Genomic DNA, 22,550 nt, shown 5'->3' on the forward strand with positions numbered 1-22,550 from the left:
AAGACCCGATCACTCTTTCGTAAGTTAAAAATACGTCATTTTTTCGTATTTTTTCAGAATTAATCCTCCCCCCCCCCAAAAAAAAAGAACGGATCTGTTCCAATTATGTCAATCACATATCCAAGACTTCTGCTTATTTTTCCCACCAAATTTCATCCCGATCCCTCCACTCTAAGCGTTTTCTATGATTTTAGATTTCCCCCCCCAAACTCCCCCCCAATGTCAACAGATCCGGTCGGGATTTGAAATAAGAGCTTTGAGACACGATATCCTTCTAAATATCAAATTTCACTGAGATCCGATCATCCGTTCGTAAGTTTAAAAAAAACCCTCATTTTTTCTAATTTTTCAGAATTGACCCTCCCTCCCCCCAACTACCCCAAAGAGAGCGGATCTGTTCCGGTTATGTCAATTATGTATATAGGACCTGTGCTTATTTTTCCCACCAGGTTTCATCCCGATCCCTCCACTCTAAGTGTTTTCCAAGATTTTAGGTTTCCCCTCCCAAATCCCCCCCCCAATGTCGCCAGATCCGGTCGAGATTTAACATAAGAGCTCTGAGACACGATATCCTTCCAAACATCAAATTTCATTAAGATCTGATCAACCATTCGTAAGTTAAAAATACTTATTTTTTTCTATTTTGTTTCAAATTAACCGGCCCCCCACTCGCCCCCAGATAGTCAAATCGGGAAAACGACTATTTCTAATTTAATCTGGTCCGGTCCCTGATACGCCTGCCAAAGTTCATCGTCCTAGCTTACCTGGAAGTGCCTAAAGTAGCAAAACCGGGACCGACAGACCGACAGAATTTGCGATTGCTATATGTCACTTGGTTAATACCAAGTGCCATAAAAATTACAATAATCCATAACTCCTAAAAACAGTCCGATCAAAAAAAGAAGTACACTATTAGAACCACCTTGTCCTAAACCCCTATATAGGAAACTTACCGTCTCTTGGCTTGGACAACAAAGAAAACATATTGGCTTGAAAATCAAGAAAAGTGGCTGCAAGCATGATATTCTGCACATATGGCATCTTTTTTTTTTCTTCCTCCTGAGATAGCTGGATAGCTGGCGCTGGAACAGCGCAGAGAGTGGTTTAATGGCTCATTCAAAAGGCCATTGATGTGGTTAAAAACCTTTTGTAATTAAAAAAGTAATTATAAAAAAATAATAAATTTTAAAAACTGCATTTTTCATGTACAAGATTGATCGACGACGTCACAATCGTAGGTTATAGCCAGGTCCCCTTTTACTAATTCAATTAAGTAAAAGCCATAGGCTTTTTCCTGTTTGTAATTTCACAGTATCTAGTAAAAGACGGCGAAAAATGCAATAATGTTTTAGGGTTTGCCGGGTGGCAGCGGTAGCTTGCAACCTAGTAAGAAACGATCACAAAGCCCATAACTCCTTGAAAATAGTGTCAGATCAAAATTTCTATTGAAGAACGAATATTTGCCCAAAGTAAATGATGAATTTGCTAGAAAAGATCCGGGTTGCAGTAGTAGCTAGTTTATGATAAAGAGCAAACTCTAGCCCATAGAAGTGAATTTAATTTTTTACAATAAAGAACGATTCCGGTTGCAGCGGTAGCAAGCAATCCTGGTTGCAATAGTAGCTAACAACCTAGTAAGAGAAGATCACGTCCCATAGTAAAAAATCAAAAAGCCCATAACACCTAAAACTAGATAACAAAAAACAAAGCACACTATTAGAACCTTTTTATCAAATACACCTATATAGGAAACTCGACTTGTCCCTCGGCTTGATCAACAAAGAAAATATTTAAAAAGTCCTTTCAAAGAAGGTAGCATCTACTCTGTAGATACAGCTTGCAGATTCCATAGTTTAAACCTTCTAATTCACGCAGCTAGACATAGCTTTAGACATCCATATTGAAGATGGCAGAACATTAGAAAAGCAGCAATATTGTATAGCAAAAAAATTCACTCTGTTAATTCAAGACCTCTACTGAAAGAATATAGTCTGCTGCAAATAAACAGCACGTAATTTGCACGATACTCCATATATTGACATAGTAAAATTAATAATACGAAAAATAAACCAAAAAAACATCCAAAATAAAAATCCTTCAGATACATCTTTTAAAATTGAGATTTTAGACTAGAAACTCATAAAGAAGTAACACCTTTGATGTGAATCGTGCTTCCCATGGACCGTAGTCTATCTTTTTCTGACAGTTGCTAACAAGTCTTCGTGTTACCACAAAGTTATATACAGAAAATTTAGGCGGACATAGGTTTGGCCATCAGGGAAGGGGAGAGTGTCAGACAATCGTTTAGAAATAGAATAGGTCAAAAATAGCGGAGGTGCATTTTCTATTCGTAAACTTTGAAATTGAAAGGTGGAAAGGGAAGGGATCCTCCACACCAATATTGAGGAGGAGGGGATATTTACCCTGTACTTCCTGTCTGGAGGAATTTTTTTAAGGGCAGACGTGCAAAAAAAAGGAGAGGAGAATAAAAGAATCCAGCCAAAATTATCCCAAAGAACTTCAGACCGTTAAGAAAATGTTGGCCTAAAATACACTTTTTAGAGGGTCTTGACCCTATCCCTATATTTAAAAATTATATGAAGCTACACAACTCTAGAGAAAAAAAAATGTTTTTATGAAAATAAAGAGTAGAGAAACATGTAATAACAAGTTTTTGCCCAATAAAGTTTTAAAGAAAAGAAATTACCCTGAATACCAGGGGGCTACGACTCCCATCCCGTATCCCAATGCCTAATTTTGATTTTAAAATCAAAATTTTCTAAAAACAAAAGGTAAAAAAAAAAACTTGTGATTACCAATTGGCCAAATTTGATATATTCTAACAAGCTGTCAGAAAAGCACAAGCTGTCACAGCCCCCGTTCATTCTTAGGGAACCGTAACCAAGGAGAGGTGGGGGGGGGAAACGCTGAAATAATAGCTAAAAGGAAATTGTTTATTAGTTGAGTTTCCATAAACTATCTGTAAAATGTAGGAAGGGTAGTAGTCTTATGCTACATCAATTAAATGCCAGGGAGGAAATGGGGGATCCAGTATTTTCTGCTTTAATTCAAATGGATCTAATCCTCCATATCCCCTATAATTGTCAGACGTATATGGACGTTCATTTTGAACAAGTAAATTTATTGCTCTAATGGCCTCTATTGCCTGAAAATTCATATCTACAAACATATTTACGGTAATTCGTTGCCTTCAAAGTTCTAAGGTCGCTCTATGATTTCTAGTGAAAACTTTTTTTTTTATTTTACTTCAATTCACATTTGATCTGTTTAAAACATTTCTAGATTGAAGAGTTCAGCTATTTATAGAAGCACCAAGAAGAGAAAAACAGAAACAAAAAGAAATCTAGAATCTGGAACTGCTAGGATTGGAGAATTCCATAGGGTTTTTTGGCGTCACAAAGTTCACCAAGCCGATGGATTGTAAGATTCCCCGAATATGATTTTGGTTGTCAACAGCAAATGCACACCAAGCCATATCCTAGGTGAAACGGTTTCGATAACTAAAAATACCCTCAGTGACAGTAAACAATAGCGCTTATCAGTAGCTAATCAAATACAATGTAACATCAGTTACCCTTGCTGGTCCTGCTTGTTCAAGGGTAAGGATAATATTATTTCGGGCCGTGTCCAGGTTTAGTTTGGTAGGGGGGGAGGGGGATTTCCAAAAGAATCTCTTCAGAAGATTTAGTTAAAATAATCTTCGTTCAAAAGAGGTGGACTTAAGGGGTTTTTCGTACCTTCATTTTCAAAACCAATTTAAGAATCAGAGAAATTCGAGCTAGGCTATATAATGCACTGGTGATCCCACACTTTCTGGCTTTATCACCGTTTTGGCATATATTTAGTGTTAGTGATAAAAGAAACCTTCGATCACTTTTTTACAAATATGCAAAGTTTCTTTTAAATACCCCACCGTGGGTTAAAAATTCCAAGATGTCTGCAAGGTTCGGTATCACAGATCCGATTGCTGCTGTGACGAAACGTCGTTCTGAATTTTTGGGGTCGCTTGGGCCTAGTAGTCTGGCAATTGCAATTCGTCCTTAGTGAGTTTTTGTAATAATGTTTTTATTTATTGGCGGTGTATCGTAACGTTTGTTTTTGTTTGTGCAGTTAAGTGTTTGTTTTTTTTTTGTTTTTTTTTTCTTTTCTTCTTTGTACTCCATTCGTGCCATTTGTGGTTTTGTATCGAGTGGGTGAATAAAATTATCTATCTATCTATCTAAATTGATTTAAAACTTTCCGAAAAAAGAAGTTTTTCAAAGAAAAAAGAGCCATGTTAAACTTAAGAGCAGCAGAAACGAATTCCTTTAATAATTCAAACTCGAAACGACCAGAAATTACTGTTAAAGAATAAATGAAACCCAAAACAAACAGAAATTAAATCAAACGAACAAAAGAAAACTTGAAACTTAAAAAAAATAAAACATTAAACTTAAAACAAACAAAAACAGCTTCAAACAAAAATTTGACTACTGCCCGTTAACCTAACTGTTAGTCTTTGGACTACTGCGTCATTTGGGTAATATTGAAAAGAATATGTCTTGAATGTTACTTGGAAAGAACTAATAAAATCAAAATAAATATTTGATATATAATGATATTAATTACTGAAAGCTCATCAGTTAAAATTTAATTTTACTGTAATTTTATGTTTATTTTCAATGTTGTAATAAGTACAAAAAAAATACTTTCTGAGGTAATTCGTATTTAGCAAAGCACCTATAACGCAGTAGGTTTTAAACTTTTACAGTGAGAGAAGGAGGCAAAATCCAAACTCTTGTTTGTAGTGATGTTTGTTCGTTTCAAGCAGGATTTGCATATTCAATTTAAGTTTCACTCGTTTTAAGATTTATTTACTCATTTATATCACTGCCTATTGTATGTTTGTTTGCTATGATTGTTTGTTTAATTTCTGTTCATTTGGGTTTCATTTATGCTTCAATAGGAAGGAGGCAGCAGCCAAACTCTTGTTTGTAGCGATTTTTTCGTTTTAAGTTTCATTTGCGCATTCAATTTAAGTTTTACTCGTTTAAAAATTTATTTATTCATTTATATTAGTACCTATTGTATGTTTGTTTGCGATGATTTTTTATTTAATCTTTATTCGTTTTGGGTTTCATTTATTATTTAAGAGTTATTTCTAGTCTTTTTGAATTTGAATCTTTTCAGGAATTTATTTCTTTCAGTCTTACCTTTAATATGGCTCTTTACTTTTCTTTGAAAAACATCTTTTTTGGAGTTTTTTTTTAATAAATTTCTGTTAGTTTTTTATTGCCAAAGTTTTCAGTTCTCCAACATTCCCCGTTGAAAAACTTTGTCATTATTTACGTCATTATTCATTCCCCGTTTAACATCAATCTTTTCTTCAACTATCAAAAATTCACCGAAGTATCTAAACATCAAAGTGGTGTTTTGTTTGTGTTTTTTTTTTCAAAATTAAAGTTTCTAACTTCAACATCTTCCTCAAAATTCCACAAAGGTAGTCACAAAGAGATGTAGTAGCAATTGAAAGCAGTCGCAGTCCCAGTTGCAAGTTGTCACAGCTGGAAGTATTCGCAATTGTAGCGACAGCCAGTCTAATTTGCAGCCGCAATAGTAGTAGTAGTAGTAGTAGTGGCCATGACAGTTTCGAGCTAATACCCTTACTTGTTCCCAAGATAATGTAGATAGCTTGGTAACTTTTTGATAACTTGGATGCATATAGTTTCATTTGATTTAGCTCAACATACCCCTCAACCCCTCAACCAAAATTTTACCTCAATACCCTTAGCCTTCTTGGACACATCCTGGATCAAACACTCCTCACTTTCCTAATAATAAATTCTACATGTGAAAAATGGACAAATTGTATAATTTACGTTCCTTGGAGCATGACATCTCCATTAGATGTTTTGACTATTTCGAATCAAAGGATTTTTTTTATCAAAAAAAGCCATCCTTTTAAGGCTTTTAATCAGTGTTAAGGAGTTATTCTAAAAGGACAAGAGGAGAAGGAGTGGCTGCCTTTCGTTTCTTTTTCAACGTGCCTCCCAGCATGCCTTTAAAATTTCAACTTAACACCCTTACCCATTCCTTAGATATTACTGTTGTGTAGTTTTGAAAATCCTTCTGCATATAGTGTGCTTCGATTTTGCTTGATATCTCCCTCAAGATTGTCTATAAGTTTTACCTTAATATTCTTAGCCTTTTTGACCATCCATGATCAAACACGCCACCTTCCCTCAATAACCAACCTTGTATACAAACAATGGTCAATATATACAACGTAAAACTCTTGCCCCAGGGGCTGTAGGGGTTAAATCATACCCGGATGTATATTCATTTGACTTTATCGACTAGTTTGAACAAGATGAATATTCCAAAATTTTGATCATATATCTTTGGAGGGAGGGCAGCTAGAAAGAAAATGGGAGAGGGACTGGTTGTCCTCCGACCACTTTCTAACATCTTCTTAAACGTGCTAGTTTCACCTTAATGCTCTAAGCCTTTTCGAACAAGCTTATAATAAAAAAAAATTCTCCTTTTTCTTAATGACAAATCTCGCAGGTAAAAAGGGGGGCTACGAGGGGCACTGCATCCCTGGAGGATAGTTATGAGACCTTTTGACAGTTTTGAACAAAATAGCTTTTTCAAAATTTTCATCAGTGATTACGAGAGAGAGCATTTAAAAAGGAAGGAGGGCTGGTTACCCTCCGACAGCACTTCATCATCCCCTGAAATTCTCAACTTAATACCCTCAAGCATTCCTTAGATATTAATGATACTTTCTTCTGACAATCAGCACGCACACAATGTGTATTACTGTACCCAGAATCCCTCTTCAAATCTGAGGGGGGTTATATCATCTCCATAGGCATAGTTATTTGAGCTTTTGATGTGTATTTCAAAATTCTGATCAAATACTGTTGTAGGGATTGCAATTAAAAAGGCGTCAGAAGGAGCTAGTGGCCCTCCAACTACTTCTCAACATCCCCCCAACATGTCCTGAAAGCTTCAACACAATATCCCCAGCCGTGTTTAAAATATTACGGATCCTCCTTTTTAATAAACTGGATGCACACAGTGCCTTTTGATTTAGTATAACATACCCCTCGAGATTCTCAAAGGTTTTACCTCAATGCCCTTAGCCTTTTTGGATACACCCGCAAATAAATATACCCCACCTTTCCTTATGATAAATCCTGCATGTAAACATTGGGCAAATTGCAAAATTGGCAATCCTTGCCCCGAGGCTATGGGGGCATGAAATTCACGGCAGCATAGCTATTAGACCTTTTGACTAGTTTGAACAAAATGGCAATTCCCAAACTTAGATCAGTGTTGAGCAGAAGGGGTACCTAAAGAGCAAGGAGGTGGGGGGGGGGGTCTAGTTAGCCTTAAACCTCTCTTCAACATCTCCTCAACATACATCGAAATTTTCAACTTAATACCCCCAGTTGTTCTTTAGATATTGCTGATATTCCCTTTTCACCACCAGCAAACATATAGTGTTTTGATTGTGTTTGGCATCCCTTTCAACATTTCCTTAAAGTTTCCCTTAATAGCCTAAGCCTTTTTGGAGACCCAGGATCAAACATGCCCTCTTTCCCAATAAAAATCCGTACATGTTCACAATAGGTAAATTGTATAGATTATAGCCCTTGCCAGGAGGCTGGGGGAGGTGCGTCAACCCCGACGGTATAGTTATTTGGCCTTTGAAATATTTTGAACAAATGGCTATCTCAAAATTTTAATTTGATGCTCTGGAGAAATGGGCGTGGGGACGGCTGGCTACCCCTTGCTCACATTTGATCCTCAACAAGGACGCTAAAACTTTCAATTTCCAATTAAATTAGCCTCCTCTAAAGTTTACAAGACCGCATATTCCATAACAACCTTATATGTTAACAATAAGCAGCTTGTATAACTTACAACCTTTACCTTGGGGACCGAGGGGGGGGGGGTCAACCCCCTGAAACATAGTTATTCGTCCTTTCGGACTATTTTGACAAAAAGAGGAAACTATCTCGAAGTTTTGACGGGATGCATTTGAGAAAAGAGGACGTGGGGGGGGGTGAGTTCGGCTGGTTGTCCTTTGATCACTTTTAACTCTTAAAAAAGGAACTAGAGCTTTCGATTTCCAATCAAATGATTCCCTCCAAAGTTTATAAGACCACCCCTTCCACAAAAACCAAATGTGCTAACAATGGGCAACTTGTATAATCTATAGCCCTTGCCCCGGGGCTGTGAGGGATTGGTCGACCCCTGAGTAACAGTTATTGGACTTTTGGACTATTTTGTACAAAATGGCTATCTCAAAATTTATATCACATGCATTTGGGGGAAAAGGGCGTGGGGGAGGGGGGGGCCTATTCACCCTCCAATCGCTTTTGACTTTTAAAGGGAGTACTAGAACTTTCGACTTCAAATGGAGTGAGCCTCCTCTGAAGTTTATGCGACCACCCCTTCCATAAAAACCTTATATGTAAACAGTGGGCAACTTCGATAACTTACAGTCCTCGCTCTGGGGCTGTGGTGGGTTTTGTTAGCGTTGCCTCTGTTAGTCTTCTTACCTGCATCTTCACGACCAATTTAGAAGTCGGAGAAGTATTTCGGGAGGCAGGGTTCAAACACAGTACCCTCAAACACAGTAAGAGACATTCAAGTGCTTCGATGCAACGATCTTTATATAATGTAGGTAATAGGATTTAGTCAATTTAACACCTGAATGAATCAGAGATAATAGATGTACAAAATACATTTGAAAGTTCATATCGCAATTTGAAAAGATGTCTTAAAAATAACATTCTTACCTGTTGACATAAAATAGGGTATCCGAAATTTACCAGCAGTAACTTTTTTCTTAAGGTCATGCAAGGTTATGCCGTCGAACGGGAGGGCTCCGCAAATCAACACATAAAGAACGACGCCAAGGCTCTAAAAAATGATAAAACCATCATTACACTGATTTACTCAATAGTAATAAGGTGAGAAGTTAGATGTAGCTTCAAGGGCGTGTAAGCCCTCAAAGCACCCCTCTCCCAGAAAAAAAGAAAACCCCATGGTTTTTCAATTCATTCTATACCAGCGTTGCAGAGCAGTACTGATATTTTCATAGTCTTACAGCTTCTTTTGTTTCGTGAGCAGAGGTCTGTTGCTCGATAATGGCAAAACCAGAAATTCGACAAGCATTTCCAGCATGGGGACCGTGAAATAGAGAAGAAAACTCCCTATAAAGTTCAAAAAACCTCCTGCAATTTCCCAAAAATATATAGAAATAAATTGTCTTCAAGCCTTACTAATCGTGGTTAAAGCATTGGCTGCATTTAGTCAGCAAAGGAAGATCCATGCTAAACGCAAGTTAATAAACAAGTTTTTGAAGAAACTACCTAAGGTGGAAACAGTTTATTTCATTCCAATTCAAGTGAACGGAAATTTATAATTACTAAACTATATTTTGGAAAATTCCAAAACGAGTTTGAAATCCCTTCCATATGGCATCAAATCGAAATAAAAAATATAACACTGAGATCTCCATTGCTGAAAACCCTTGACTGGAGGATAACAGTCCACCACCATCTTCAAAAACAGGTAAAATAGAGTTTTACTCTTTTGTACTTTTTTTTGCCAGGACTGACCGTCATGAACCGGTGGTCCTCCAATATTAGGAGATGGCTTATTTGAACAGAAATTCAAAAAGACTCCAGTAATTTTAAAGAAGTAGATAGAAATGGTTTTTTTTCAAGTCTTACAAATCATCGTTAAGGCAGTGGCTGCATTTAGTAAAGAGCAAACCACAGTCCATATCAAAGGAAATTAAAAAAAAAGAAACTGTCAAGTGACAAATATTTCCCAATACCTACCAAGATAGGAAAAGTATATTCTATTCAAGTTCAATCGAATAGTAATTCGTAACTATGAAACATCATATTGAGATATCAGAAAACCAGTCAGAAATCCATTGATATGACATCAAGTCGAAAAAATTACATTACTGAATTATTAAAAACCCTTGAATGGAGGTTCGCCCCTCTTGAAAAGCAAGGGAAATCACATTTTAGCATGCCTGTTGAGCCTGCCTCTTTTCTTTTCTTTTTCGCCGGGAGTGACCATATCAAACCAGAAATAGTAGATCGTCACGATAAGACCCATTTTAACGGACATTAAAGATTCTAATGCCATTTTTAGGTCACAAACAGATTTGCCATTAGAAAATGCCATATTCTGCCACAAAATAGCAGTTTTGGCTAAATTTCTAATTTCAAAATTAAGCAAATTCATTTGGCTAACTTATTCTAGTTCAAAATTATTCTAAATTAATAAAATTGTTTCTAAATTAAAATTGTTTCTAAACAAAATTAAATTATTCCAAATTAATTCAAAATTTGGCTAATTTCCAAATTAAGCAAATTCTAGGTATTTAAAAACATCCAAAGCAAAATCCTTGGTTTTTCTACTGCAAAAAGCATCCTAAAGCAACTTAAGTGTTTATTACTTGACTTGATTGATAAATACATTCATTGTTTATTTTTGTTTTTAGTAAAGCGCTTGTTTTACACAATCCAACGAACATTGGAAATTATCACAGATCAGTTTATTCGAGCTAGTTTTATACCTGTTGTATAGAATGCTGCAAAGATATAAATGTTGCACAGAATGAGAAGAAATAATTACTTAGACTACACTACCTTTCCATTTACCATTGAAACACAGATTTATTAACAACAAATAATTGTTTTGTTTTTTTGTGTGTGTGGAGGGGGAACAGATTTTTATACCATATTATGCAGCCATCCATTATTATATTTATTTTTAAGTCATTGAAATTCATTTTCTTAAGAAAATTCTTTGAATACCATGGATATAATAATGGAGAAATTTTTGCCCCCTGGCTCCATCTTCTGTATATTAGTCCCTGAAAACTGGGATTTGATATAATTCCTCCTTTGATTGTTATGTGCTTCTTAACGTTTTTTTTTTTTTTTTTTTGCTGTGTAAATACTTTCCGTTGGTGTCACAATTGAATCATGAGAGAGGCAAGCGGACAGTTTACTTAGATAATTTCTTAGACCACACTGCTTTTCCATTTACGAGAAATTAAGCAAGAAAAAGCGGGTTATACTTTTAACAAAGCAGTGAACGAAAAATAAAAACAGAATAATGCTTAATTTAAAAATATTCCGAATATTTCGGCTTTACGTCCGGGAGCCTTTCTCGACGGAAAACAAACAAAAGAACAAAAAACAAAACAATTTTTTTTAATAACACACATAAAAGAAAACACGACAACTAAAAACCCAAAGAAAAAAAATTAAATAAATAAAAACGACTCACATTACATCATATTACAATATAAGAATAAAATCAAAGCGAATGTCTTTCGTTTTTTTCCCCGTTGAGAAAGGTTCCCGGACTTGGGGCCGAAATATTCGGAATGTTTTTTAAATAAAGTGTTATTTTGTTTTTATTTTTTCTTCACTGCTTTGTTGAAATTAAAACCTGTTTTCCTTGCTTAATTTTTTCGGAAATTCAACAACATTTTTCAACATTTTTCATTCATTCAACAATAATCTCAAAAAACATTTGTAACACCTACGTTATCTGCAGCTGATGATCCGCAATGCAACAATCAATGGGGTGATACAACCATTATGATCATATATATATATATACAACAATACATACAAACAATACAACACAATAATACAACACAAACAATACAACAACAATACAAACGATACAACAATACAACAACAACGATCGATACAACAATAATGGGGTGGTACAACCATTATGATCAGTCGGGCTATTGGACAAGTATAGGCCAATGAGATAATATAAAAATTAGTAATAAAAGGGACATTTTAAAACAAATAAAAAAAGATCCTATTGCGATGATGATATGGTTCTATTCCTGCTGCTATGCCTCGGGAACAGCGTTGTGACTGAAATTGTGACTGAACGTTGTGACTGAACCCAATTCACAAAAGATTCTACTTATATATCAATAGTCAGTTTACAAACAACTTATTTACTTATTTACAATTTACACACTTTACTTATTTACAAACAAACAACATTTTTAACACCTAAGTTATCTGCAGCTGATAATCAAGCAATACAACAATCAATGGGGTGATACAACCATTATAGGCTAATATACAAAGATAGACTAATGAGAAAATGTAAAAAATAGTACTAAAAGGGAAATTTTAAAAACAAATAAAAAAAGATCATATTGATGATGATGATGATACAGTTCTGTTCCTGCTGCTATGCCTCGGGAACTGCGCTGTAATTACCCAATTCACAACGGATTCTATTTATATATCAATAGTCAGGTAAAGGGATAAATATAACAGACCAGGATATCCTAAATGATCTTTCTAAAAAGATGTTTGGTTAAGTAAGTAAATTAACTAATAATCTGAAGTTTTAATCTTGAATGATGTTGATAATATTCATGTTCATGCATAGCCTAGAGTTATGGCAGCGTTTGTCCTTTGCTAAAGCAATCAGAGAAGTTACACTTCTAGAGCCCCATGATGATATATTCTTTTCGCTCATTTTCTGCTGAGTGTTCACGCACGTTCCTTATTTTCAAACTTAGTGCCCGCTAACCATAGTCTGCATGTGGAGGCCTTTTTCATTAAAAATCTGGGGGTTTCACTAATATTTTAGGACGTACATGTTTGTTTAAATTTCCACTTAACCAATTTAAAGAATCAGGTCCCAATATTAGTTTCCAATTTTACTTTTAAGACAGGTTAAACGTGAGAAACCCTTTTCATGTAAATAAGTGGTGGAAAACCCTAAAAGACAGTTAACAGTAGTTCTTTGTATTCCTTCCCAATACCGATTCAGAAATCTAACTGTAATGTAGTACCAGCAGTCAAATATTTTTGATATGTAGTACCAGCATAATTTGATAATGTAGTACCAGCAGTCAATGCATTCAAATACTAGGTCATTTTAGTCTTGAATTTATTGAAACTTCAACTCAACTAACTCAGTAAACTTTAAGTCTTGAACTCAGTGGTACTTTAAGTGTTTAGCATAAACAATTTCTAGCCATAGTCAACAACTATGGCTATGATATCGGGTGTGTGTGCTCCTTTGAATCTCTGTGAGGGAAGACCGCATTCTCGTCATCCGTATTTGCTGTAAAACTTTACAAGGCCTTGACACCGACGGTCTACTTTTTTAGACTTTCCTCATAATTGCCCTAGGTTAGCATTTTTTTTCTAAGAATAGAGTATTTTTAAGAATTATTTTTTTTAAGAATTAAAATATTTTTAGAATATATTATATATTATAATATTTTATAAGATTATTTTTTCTAAGAAAAGAAATTATTTTCTAGCGTTTTTTTCTAAGAATAAAATAAAGTGTTTAGCATAAAAATTCATTCAAGAAAATCTGGTCAACAACTATGGCTATGATATCGGGTGTGTGTGCTCCTTCGAATCTCTGTGAGGTAAGACCGCATTCTTGTCATCCGTATTTGCTGTAAAACTTTACAAGGCCTTGACACCGACGGTGTACTTTTTTAGACTTTCCTCATAATTGCCCTAGGTTAGCAGAGACCGTATTCTTGTCATCCGTATTTGCTGTAAAACTTCACAAGGCCTTGACACCGACGGTCTACTTTTTTAGACTTTCCTCATAGTTGCCCTAAATTAGCGTTTTTTCCTTCAAGGCGTGGCAACATCGTGCAGCAGTAAGTACCATAAGACCGATGTACTGTTCTAACTAATTTGCAATTTGTGTCTTAAAACACAGGTAACCTTACAAAGTTTACACTTTCGCTACATGCAGGCATTATGTGTTTAATGTTAGGCTGTAAAACAATAAAAATGGTTCGTACCCAAATGTCTGCTTTTGGTCCATCGTATTCTTTCCCTTCAAATAACTCAGGGGCTGCATATGGTGGGCTACCACACCATGTAGATAATGGAATGCCATCTTCAAAGTAGTTCGAAAATCCAAAATCTAAAAACATGATCCTTTTCAGTATGATTATTATAGCTTAAAACGTAACCAGAAAAGAAAGAAATTAGAAAAGTAAACAGAAGACTTCAGTTAAAATTATGAAAGTTTTAAAGAAGTATATCAGAGAAACTGCACAGGGTTGAGGAGGGGGGAGGGACAGTGTAAATTTTCGATGGTGAAGGAAGAACGTATTTTGAACCTGTGAAGCTACATGGAGAAGTAAGAATCGGTTTCTATAACAGTGCCCAATGTAGTGAGTTGGGGGGGGGGTGGAAACTTTTTGGCCTTACCATAGCGAAAAAGAGAATTTTTAGTTATTCGGGGGCACGAAGGATTTGAGGAGGGGATCTTATGTCCTAAGGTTGCTTAAGGGGGATATCTTCTACGGTACTTAAAGGGAAGACCTCCAAGGGATGCTTAAAAAATACCGTTAGAGACATGTACTCATACTTATTCACTCAAATATTTTACCAAAATATAAAGAGTGAGTTTCATGACGTTTTTCATCTTCTAGGGTCGCTTAGAAATATTTAGAAATAAAATCGATAGTTACCTTTTAAAAATACAACCTGAAAAGCTTAAATGCTGACAAAAAGGACCATAGAAACTAATGTTTAAATTGCTGGACTAAGAAACCAAGAATTTTAGGTGTCATGCATCTGGCCACTTTCAACTTCCAAGAAAAGCTTATCTTTCATGAAACAAAACAGTGTTCTCATATTCTTTTTTTCCGTTAGCTTATTGAACATCAAAAGTGAGTTAGACTTAAACTATTAGGAAACCCCATTAGTAAAACATTAAATTGACAGCAGCGAAAAATCAATGTCAGCATCAACGCCATTCCCACTACAAATATAACAAGAATGGTGATTTGAAATTTTTTGAAAAGAGACATGTCCTTGCTTGAATTTTGAGTGATTTAATGTTTTTTTTTTGCTTTGAATTTTTTTCTTTTTTGCATATACTAGTTATTATTTCGTAATCGTCCATTGCTTGTTATTACCTACTTTTCAAAATGAAAGAAAGACGGAACCAAGTGTCTTGCATCTTCCTGCATTTAAAATAATAAGAAAAGACAAAAAAATTATCCTTATCTCTTGCTTCGGAGCGAAAATTATAACAAATAATTAATTATAATTGATTCTGGAATACAATCATTATTCCTCGATTTTAAGCAACACATAGAACAATATTTGACGGGTGGTTGGTAATATTTGACGGGTGGTTGGTGGATCGAGGTAAGGTTAATGGACAAACTTGAAGCAGTTCATTTTGTAAACTTTTATTTTTTTTTTTAGTGTACGGTTCATTTTTGGAAGTCGATGAGTGCATCTCTTCTTGCTTACTTTTAATGACTTTAAAAATATAAATATAATAAACATGAAAATGGAAAAATTTGTAAAATTTAAAAAATCAGAACTTCTGTATCGAATTAAGATTTCCACAAATATTTTGCAAAAACTAGTGAGAGATACGGAAGTTATTAGGGGAGATAGTATGAAGGTCCAGCATTCCAAGTTGTTTGATTTATAAAAAGTTTAGCTTCAATGCTAGGATATTTTATTTAGATAAAATCTGGAAAATTATAGCAAATCAATCAAAATAGAAAAGTCATAGAAAGAATTTTACTTTGGATAATGTCAGCTACAGCTATTAGAAGACCAAAAAATGTCTATCCACGGTGGATAAAAATCTGCCTTGCCTAGAAAAAAAGTTACCTCTTGGGTATCAAAAAAATTTGATAGGTCAACTGAACAAAATAATTTCTTATACAAGAAAGTGCCAGTCATTTTGCTTACTTTCTGTAGTATTGCTCGATTAAAGTAAAGGAGTCGATTAAAATCAAAAATTTCAGGAAAGAACCCAAAAATCAGAATTTGGAACTTGAGCTTGACTTTTCCAGAATTATTTTCAAGAAATACAGAAGAACGTAATTTTGTTCTCAAGTTCTCAGAGAAAAACTTTGGAAATTTTACAAACTTCGCTGAGCTTTTCCAAGGGAGAAATGGGCTTTTCGTATTGCTAGTTTATGCTTACAGCAGATATAAACGTTATCGTTATTTGTCTTTTTCAATAAAGCATTATTTCTATAATCAGATTTCTATAAACCAGAACAACATTCAACATTCTTTTTTGTAGCTCTCCATTGTTGAACAATATTTTCTGAAATATTAATTCGTCCTTATTTACTGGTTTTTCTTTTAGATTTTGTTTTCAAGTCTTTTTCAGAAACACTTTTCCTATCTCCCTCATTCCTTTTTTTCTTTCAAAGAGTTTTAATAATAGTAGTAGCTAGTATATTAAAATAAGGCAGATTAGTTGACAAAATCCATTCCCTGCTCGCCCAATACCTTAACATTCTCTTCTTCTCCAAATAATTCTGACTCTGAGGTTCCTTTTGCTAGCAGCCTTACTTACCTGGGCATGCCTATTGGAGCAAACCTGAAAAAAACTTTAAACCTGGCAATTAAAAATTTTTCCACTAAGATCCGGGCTGCGTATGCCTCCCTGGCTTCAAACGTTTCGTATCTAAGTAGAGTTCACCGTTCTCAGTTATATAATAGCCTAACAGTTCCTCACTTACTTGCCCTTGCTCCTCTTTGGTCTTTCCTTGATTGTGGCAAGAGAAAGCCAGTTCATATCCTTTACTTTAAATTTACAAAGTATTTAATGGGACTTCCAATTTGGACAAGTAATTCTCTTCTGCAAAGAAAGTATCAATTGGTATACCCAGCAGGGGTTATTGAGAAGCGTATTTGTGATTTCTCTACCGAATGCCAGAAGTCTTCCCATCTTTGGTCATTTCTGTTTGTCCCTTGTTTGTAGTTATCAAAATGTGTTTTTATTTCTGTTGTCTCTTTTTTGTATTTTTCTTGATTTTTACTCTGTCTTTTTCTGGGCTTTCTGCCCAGTTTTTTGTGATGGGTTATAAATAAATGATGATGATGATGATAACTTTTGGCTTGTAGTGTCTAGTCTTAAACTTAAATATCGGGATTAGTAGTTGGAAAATCAGAAATAACTCACCCGCGATTTTAATGTTCATATCTTTATCTAGAAGCAGGTTTTCCGCTTTTAAGTCTCTGTGAACGATGTTTCTCTTGTGCAGATATCTCACAGCAGAGAGGATTTGTCTAAACAAACGCCGGGCTTCTGTTTCGTTCAGTCGCCCTTTTTCATGAAGATGATCTGAAATAGAGAATTAAATTGATGAAGAATATAAGAACCCAGAATAAATAGGAAAATGACTGAATCTTACGGGATCAATACAATTCTGAAATTTAGGTATCAGATAAAAAAATTCTACACTAATTCAAAAGATGCCTGTAATAAGAGCAGTGTCTAGGAGAGAGCGATAAAATTCGAGCCCCCCCCCCCCCCTCCTTAAAAAATCTGTTCCCAATTTGTCAATCAGTCTTTAAAAAAATGCCAAAAAAGCATTTTTAGCTCCCCTATAACAAAGATAGAACGTAAGGTAAGACTACGTAGACTACGTAAACAGGAGGATTTCTGGATCCATACTCTTGGTACAGCTTATCCTTTTGGGCTAAATGATCGTGTAGCAAAATATGGTGACATGTCTCATGTTGTTGTTAAATGTATTGATGGTTTTATGGACCATCCTTCTTTTACTTGTCCTACTAAACGTAAAAAACGATCGAGAGGGCATAGGAAAAATAATAGAAAAAATGAATTAGATGTACATATGCTTTCTATAGATCTATGCCAGCTACTTGAATCTAGGGGTATGATTTCTGTAATAAAGTGTCTAAATAATTTATCCAAGAGGAATTTAATCAAACTTTTCTGGATTGTTAAGAATAATACAGCTCTTGATTATAATTTTAAAGTAATATGTGATACAATTTGCATTCTAACTAAAACGAAATTTATTTCAAAAAAGAAAAAGTTCGATAAGATTAGTAATAAGGATAACAGATTATATTTACCTATTAATTTTACTTGTAAGCAGATTGAAGATATTAATTTACCAGAAATTTTAAATCAGCGGCATGTGAAACAGGCCCTTCCTAGTAATTTAAATTATAATGATAGTCCAGTTTTAACTTATAAATTTTCAAAAACTATTGGGCAAATTATTTTTAATTATAATTTAATACTAAAAAAACTAGATAGCGATATAAATTGGAAACCGGTTTGTAATTGTAAGCAACTTGGCCCATTTGTAAATCCTACTTACAAACATGTTATAACAGGGGACTTTTCAATAATAAAGCAAGATGATCTTCAAATTATAATTAATAAAGGGGCTAATTTCCGTCTTTCTCATCATCTGAAACCATCGAGTGTTCTTGATGGCTTGGAAAATGATTTTGATTTATTTATTGATAAGTGGTGTAAGAAAGAGAATAAAAATAAAGAGAGTTTTCAAAGTTGGAAGAATTTAATTATTAGTAGAGTAAGAAATAAAATATATTCTAACTTAAAAAATAGTAACACTAAATCATTATTTTATAATGCGAAGATTAAACAAGCAATTGCTAATCTAAAGAATGAATTTGTAATTGTGCCAGTGGATAAAGCTAATAATAATTTTGCCATAATTTGTCAGAAGCTGTATTGTGATATCTTAAAAAGGGAGTTATGCACAACTAATGTTTATGAAAAGGTAAATATAGAGGATGAGAATTTAATTGAAAAGACTGAAGAAATACTTTTTAAAAATTTTAATATTAAAATAAATGACAATGATAAAAAGTTCCCTTTCCTATATTGGACTGTAAAATTTCATAAGAATCCCCCTAAACCACGGTTTATTGCTGGAGCAGCTAAATGTCCAACTCGCATTGCTGCTACTGACCTCTCTTTAATTTTAAAGTAAATTGTAAATAAACTTAAAACCTATTGTTCTGGTATTAAAAAATTTTCGAATTTTAATCCATATTGGAGTGTTAATAATTCACTGCAGGTGATAGATTCTTTAACAATGGTTTCAGCTAAAAGAATTGAGTCTTTCGATTTTGCGACAATGTATACTAATTTATCACTTAATTTAGTGTTTGATAATTTAAAAACTGTTATAAAGAAATCTTTCCTCTTATCTAGTAAAAGGTTCTTAAAAATAGACAGTTATAATAAAAAAGCCATATGGACAAACTGCTTTAATACTACAGTTAACTTGAGATGTTACAGCTTGGATATGATTTTTGAGTTATTGGAATTTGTTTTATACAATACTTATATAAGATTTGGGGGTGATTTGTACAAGCAAATTATGGGAATTCCCATGGGGGGGAATGCCAGCCCATTTATAGCTGACTTGTTTTTAAGTCAACTAGAATATAAATATATGATGGATAAGAATAATCCAATTAATTTAAAACATGCTTTGTCAAATAATAAAAGATATTTAGATGATATTTTGGTCTTAAGTTGTAAGGATTTCATTGATATTTCTAAAAATATATATCCATCAGAGCTTATTCTTGAGCCTAGTCATGGCGCTGGTCATGAAGATCATTTCTTAGATTTAAATATTAATATTTGTGATAATAATAAATTAAGTTTTAAAATGTATAATAAAACGGATGATTTTGATTTTGAAGTGATTAGTTTCCCATTCCCTGAAAGTAATATACACTCAAATATCACATATTCAGCGTTTTTCTCGCAGTTACTTCGTTATGCAAGGATTTGTAGTAATTATATTGATTTTAAAAATAGATGTAAAATCTTAAGCCAAAAATTGATATCAAGAGGTTTTTCTGCAAATAAATTAACTTGGCAATTTAAAAAATTTAGTTTTCATTATAACGAACTTTTAAATAAATATCAAAAGAATTATCTAGAAATACTTAAAGAAATTTTTAACTAATTTCGGAGGTTCGAGAAATGTTGTCACAGCGCCATTTATTTTGAATTGTGTTTCTAATTGAGCGCATTTTTTAAAAAATTAGCCACATGGTAAAGATGAATTCTATAATTGTTTAGTTCATTCAGGTTTTTTGCAATGTGTTAATATTTGTGATTTAGTAAAATTTATAATATTTAGTTTACCTATTGTTGCTAAAGGGAGGGATATATTAACAGGATAAGCTTGTTTTGGTTTTACTTGGTTGTTTTACATTTGCTGTTTTTTCTCATAGGCATGTATTTTGGGGGTGATACCTGACGCGGGGATGCCATAGATATTCTGTGGTAGCCACAACACTGTGCTGGGTAGAGAATTTAGAGTGGCGAAACCCTATATAGGCCAGTGTATTCTCCTGATGAGCCCTTATGTTGGGTGTTGCCTCTGAATTATTTGTCTATATTATTTTTTCTATTGTTCGGTAAATGACGACTTATACTTATTGGCGACATGACTGCCTGTCCATGGATTATTCTTTATGGTTGATTGTGTGTGGCTATGCTGCTTGACCTATGTGATTGTATGGATGAGTAGGGTTAAGGCCTCATTCAAGTGCTGGTCTATATTAATCACTAATTTAGGAAAACAGTCTTCCTTTTCTCCTTCTGTCTCTCTTTTTTTTTTTTCTTTTTTTTTTTTTTTTTTTGTGTTTGTGCTGTAGCATTGGTGATTTCTCTTTTCATGATATATACCCTAATCTTGCCCGCAACAGTCATATGAAGTCTACAAGAATCTCTTGATACCCCTCCCCAAAAAAATTGAAACCTGGCTCTTTTAGCAAGTATGAAACTCTTTTATTCCTATCAAAAGGTATACAGGAGATATTGAAAACGGTTTAATTTACAACAATTTTAAAAAAAAAATTACGTTAATTCAAAGAACGTTCAACTAACCAAAACTGATAATCTGACAAAAGTTTAAACAGAAAAGCATTTAAAATAGTTATTTAACTAAATATCAACTAGTTGGCACTAATTCAAACGATTTTGAACGAGCCAAAACTGACAATCTCGGCAGAAGTTCAAGAAAAAAAGCAGCTAAGTTAGCTATTTTAAAGATGTCATCCTACTGGTAGTATTGGCTCTTTAAAGTGTCGAAATGTTACCCATCCATTTTCTTTGGTTACTCTTTGGCTTTTGTTTAAGCGAAAATGAAAAACGGAAATTAGTATGGCAGTAGAAATCTATTATTTTTATTCCTATTCAATTGTTAATTCGTTCTTTTTCATTTTTTGGTTTCCATATTCTTACTTCACATTTTTTTTAGCTCAAAATTCGCAGCATCATCTATTGATTAACTAGGTGTCCCTAATCTTGGTAATCTTTTTTGATTTTTTTTTATAATCAAAATTTTTTTAAAAATCAAAAAAGTAATCTTTTTTGGCAACTACTTTTAACAACTTTATTGGCGGTCAACCAAAGCTATACACACTAACTCTTAGAAGACAGAGTCACTTCAAAAGATGAGAAACACCCAAAGACCTTACATAAATCCTGAGCAAATATGTTCACTAAAGAACTTATTACCAACACCTTGGAGGACTTACCACGTTCAAATTCTGTAGAGAGGGTCACCTACCGTTGTATAGCTGATGGAAGTAATAAGAAAAGTACTACTTTTTAATTCTTTCTTTACTTTGTTTTTCTTTATTGGCAATGAAGCTGGATCAGGGAGTCAATTCAAAATATTTGTCGTGCCGTCTTTGGCCTGATTCATTATAAACCAGTTATTTAAGGTTGTTTTTATAAGGTTTCATTTTTGTTTAGGTCCTGTAAAAAAGTTGAAACAACACTGGGATTTGGATTAAAATTTCCTTTGGCGAAACTATTCTCACCTCTACGGTTCCCAAAAGAAGTTACATCAAACACGTTATAAAGTCTAATGTACCTCTTACTAACATGCTACCTTTTCAATGGTACTACCTTATCGGCGTGCTACTAACCGCAAGGACATCAGATTTGACTGAGCGTTTCTTAGTAAAACGCTAGGTTCTCAGCAGTTTTTGGGTTACTGGTGGGTGATTCACTGATGGCCTCTACTTGGACAATAATGGACAATTATACAAGGATATTGTAGTTACACTGTCTCAAGTACACGAAATTTACAATAATACATACTACTTATTATTAGTTGACTTTATGTTGAGCTATCTTATTCAACTATTAACTGCAGTCTTAGGTGGCGGTAGCGGATACGTTACCTAGGTGTCTTCCCTTAGAGAATGAAAATCCTAAAATCGAACAAAAGTCTCAACCCTTTATTACTCAGCATCGACCATAGACAATTTACCATGTTTTTACCTTGCAATATCCGCAATTTTAATAAACTCAAGTCTGTCTTGCTAGAATTAAATTCAAATGTTTTGGCATATAACACAATTGGTTCTAAGAGGGTTTCGCAGCCTTGACCACCCCTCCCCCACCGGATTTTATAGTATTAAAGATGTGTCCATTATTTCCGATCATAAACGTTCCATTCATCTTTTTTGGGGAGTTTTGACAAAACTAATTTGTTTTGAGGTGATGCCCCCTAGAATATCAGTATCCTTACAAACTTTAAATTATCTCCCCTCCAAAAAAAATTGCTAGACTTTACCATTATTCCACTGCTTCCAATACTATAATATGAATACAATGTTCCACTTTTTAAAGCCTTCTTAATGCTAATTTGCATTATAACGCAATTT

The 22,550-nt window shown here is 34.1% G+C and overlaps 1 protein-coding gene across 2 annotated transcripts in view; it reads right to left on the bottom strand.

Annotated features, from left to right (window-relative positions):
- LOC136026903 (serine/threonine-protein kinase SIK3-like) overlaps window positions 1-22,550 on the bottom strand; it is a 136,123-nt gene that overhangs the window by 91,257 nt on the left and 22,316 nt on the right. For both annotated transcript variants that reach the window (XM_065703724.1, XM_065703726.1), the window contains exons 4-6: window positions 17,020-17,181; window positions 13,868-13,992; window positions 8,814-8,937 (exon numbers count right to left, since the gene is read on the bottom strand). In XM_065703724.1, the coding sequence (XP_065559796.1) occupies window positions 8,814-8,937; window positions 13,868-13,992; window positions 17,020-17,181 (411 nt within the window). The remainder of the gene's footprint in view (window positions 1-8,813; window positions 8,938-13,867; window positions 13,993-17,019; window positions 17,182-22,550) is intronic.

This window comes from Artemia franciscana, chromosome 5 (assembly GCF_032884065.1).
Source record: "Artemia franciscana chromosome 5, ASM3288406v1, whole genome shotgun sequence".
NCBI classification, from domain to species: domain Eukaryota; kingdom Metazoa; phylum Arthropoda; class Branchiopoda; order Anostraca; family Artemiidae; genus Artemia; species Artemia franciscana.